This window comes from Colobus angolensis, unplaced genomic scaffold, assembly GCF_000951035.1.
Source record: "Colobus angolensis palliatus isolate OR3802 unplaced genomic scaffold, Cang.pa_1.0 Scaffold14, whole genome shotgun sequence".
Taxonomy (NCBI): domain Eukaryota; kingdom Metazoa; phylum Chordata; class Mammalia; order Primates; family Cercopithecidae; genus Colobus; species Colobus angolensis.
Genome location: NW_012114488.1, coordinates 8650062 through 8653264, shown reverse-complemented (window position 1 = coordinate 8653264; position 3203 = coordinate 8650062). Strand labels below are relative to the sequence as shown.

General features: G+C 62.6%; 1 protein-coding gene across 1 annotated transcript in view; it reads right to left on the bottom strand.

Annotated features, from left to right (window-relative positions):
- Window positions 1-379: 379 nt before the first annotated feature.
- The window catches only part of FRMD1 (FERM domain containing 1), a 27691-nt gene continuing 24867 nt past the window's right edge, over window positions 380-3203 (bottom strand). Inside the window, 2 exon segments of the mRNA XM_011934929.1 lie at window positions 380-749; window positions 2233-2297. Coding sequence (XP_011790319.1) covers window positions 504-749; window positions 2233-2297 — 311 coding nt within the window. The 3' untranslated portion in view covers window positions 380-503.

Here is a 3203-nt window from a genome sequence, read left to right as displayed (position 1 = left end):
GCTGGCGAACAGGAGTAGCAGAGTGGGCTTCAGGTCTAGGAGGAGCCTGGGTCCTGCACAGTGATGACCACCGTGAACTCTGGCTCAGGAGCTGTCTCCCGGGGAGCTGGCAGTGTGGGAAACTGCAGCGCCCTCTCTCCAGGGTCTGGGCCCAGCTGCGTCACCTTCTCTCCCAGACTAGGATGGGTGACAGGCTGCCTCAGGGGCCAACACCATGGCTCTCTGGACACTCGACAGCCAGACCTTGAACCTGCTCCCTGGAGACCCCAATGGAAGGAGCTCCTGGGTGCAGTGAGGACAGGGATGAGGCGCGGGACCTGTTTGTCGCCTCCAAGGTTGATGTCAGAGCCACTCCACACCTCTCACAGGTGAACCTGCGGAGCGTGCTGGCTGCGGAGGTGTGGGCAGCGTCTGGCGGGCAGGAAGGGCCGAGGGCCACATGGCAGTGGGGTGGGCGGGGGCTGAGCCTGGCGCTGCAGACAGCGCTGCTGGGTGGATGGCGCCTACACCACAAACTCCTGTGGGGGTGGGGCCTCTCCGAACAGGTCCAGGGTGAGGCAGTTGCTGGACCTCTTGCTGGGGAGAGTGGCCCTGTTCTCGCAGGGGGCTGCCAGCCCGCAGTCTGGGGCACAGTGGAAGGTACGGCTGAGTGAGGTGGGCGCTGGGTGCAGGGCCAGCTGGTGCAGACGTATGTCGTCCAGGCTGCGGCTGTGCAGCTCCTCGCTGACCCCGGCTTTCATTTCCCAGATCTGCAGGGAGAGGACACGGGGTGAGGCCTGCCACCCCCTCCCGCTCCCACCACTGCAGACGGCAGCCACACTACTGGTGGCCAGAGTCACACTCCTTGCCACTGCTCACCCTCCGCCGCTGTGCACGGCCAGCCTGCCCCTGGACGGGCTCCCCCAGCATATGCCTCTGTGAGAGAGGCTTGGCGTTTTCTTTTTAAGCATTTCGGGAGGCCCCCACCTTGCCTAGCTTCTTTCCCAGGGCTGCTTTCTGCCTTTTAACTCAGAGAACCTGGACTCTTAGCATTTGGTGTAATTTAGGATCAGGTCTGAGTGTGGGCCTTGAACACCAGCTCTGGAAGCACCTCAGACGTCAAGAACGGCCTCTTATTTTTATACGGGAGGAAACTGGGTTCAGAGGTGACTGTCCAAGGTCTCGTCCAGGTGGACGTCCAGTGGGCAGCATCATGGCCCTTAAGTGACACCTCCAGCCCAAGCTTCTCAGCTGCCATAGTCCCTCAGATCTGCCCTGGACCACTGTGCTCCCAAGAGGCAGACGAGGCCCCTGGAGGCTGGCAGCAGGGGGCAGGGGCAGGTGGCAGGCCACGCTGAAGGCTGCCCAGCACCAGGGTCTGACTTGCCCTTCTACGTGTGTTTTCATGTTTTTAATCAACACGTCTTTCAAGAGTGACAGTCCCTGGCCCAGAGCTCAGGCGGCTTTGGGCGGCCGTCTCCTCCGGAGTGGGCTGACCTGGGCTTGGGATCACCCCTACTGGGATGGGTCCGTGCCTGCCAGGACTTGCAGCTTCCCCTCCCTCCTCCCATGCCCAGCCCTGTTCTCTCTCCATCCAGTATTAGTTATCATTGATAACTAATCGACCACAGCTGATTTTCTCTGTCTTTCCAGGGGGATTCTGGACAGGGCTGACCAGAGAGGGCCTCACCCTCCTACAGTGGAGTCGGGGGTGGGGGTTGGGAGGGCAACTCGGAGCCTGAGTGGGAACCCTGAGCCCCACTGTTCCCCACCTGGGCGTCCAGGAACCACTGGCACTGCCTCTCCTCTAGCTCTCTAGGGGGACCCTAAGGCTCAGGGGCTCCACAGGAAATAGGGGAAGGCCTGGAGCAGCCCTGCACACATGGGACCAGGTCCCAGGTGGAGGAGGTGGACGAAGGGGACGGGGGTAACCAGTCTGCTACCTGGCAGGTCGCAGGGCCCAGGTGTCCAGGTCCTGCCTACAGTGGCCCGGTGACACTCAGGGCCCGGCCACCCCCGCCCCAGGCAGGACCCCTCACTCCCCACAGCGAGCCGGCTCACTTGGCCTTGAGGCTGAGGCCTCCACCCCCGAGAGCCTTGCTGCTCCCTGACTTGCCCGCTGCGTCTCTGGGGGTGTCAGTCGAGGGACCCTCTGATAGGCCTTGGAAGGTCCCCCGGGCCCCTGACAGGGGACCTAGGAGAAGGAGGAGGAGGAGCAGGGCCCGGGCTTCTGGCCCATGGCGGGGACTCCACCTGGTGCACAGCCTCGGTGCTCCGGCCTCTGGTCCTGACCTTGGCACAGGGTTCCTGGCGAGTGCCTGTGGGAGGAGGCAGCCATGAGCACAGGGGTCTGGGTTCTGCCTCCCCAGAGCAGTTCCCTGCAGTTCTGGGGCCTGGTCTCCATCCGGCTTCTCCGGAGGCTCACACCGGCCCCTTGCTCTCAGTGCGGTGACTCCGTTCCCTGACCTCTGATAAAACGGGCCCTTACTGTGCAGACGCGGGATTAGCACGGCGACTCCCGCTGGGTTACAGACCACACAGCTTGCGTAACACCTCAGGGATGGAGGCCAACCGTCCCTCACTGGGCGACCAACACTCCAAGGGCCACGGTGGACACGGTGGGTGAGTGATGGGAGTGCCTGGCCCTGGGAGGCCCTGGTGATGTTTTGTGACCCTGGATGGCCCTGGGTGACTGAGCCCTGGAGCTGGTCCCACCTGATCTCATCACATCCACCGTAAGGGCCTTGGGGACACTCAGAGACCAGCGGAGCTGAGGTCCCCTTTCCGGGGTGATGAGGAAGCTCTTTACGGCCTCATACACCGGGACTGGGCAGGACGCATCCCTCAGACAGGGTGCTGCGCCCTGGGCCAGGTGGGCACGGTCCTAGAACACTCTGAATGGCTCCGTCTTTTCACTCCTACTCAACTGAGCAGAAAAAGACAAGTCTAACCCAGGCTTTCTGGCGGGAGGGAAGCTGGTGGGACAGGGCTTCCTAGGCGTAGGGGGGTTCCTAAGAGTTGGGGGTGTCCTAGGAGTCCATGGGACTTCTTAGGAGTGGGGGGGCTTCCTAAGAGTTGGCGGGGGTCTCTGGGAGTCCAGGGGACTTCCTAGGAGTGAGGGGATGAGGGGACTTCTTAGGAATGGGGGCTTCCTAGAAGTCTGGGGTTTGTGGGAGGGGCTTCCTAGAAGTCAGGGGGTTTGTGGGAGGGGCTTCCTAGAAGTC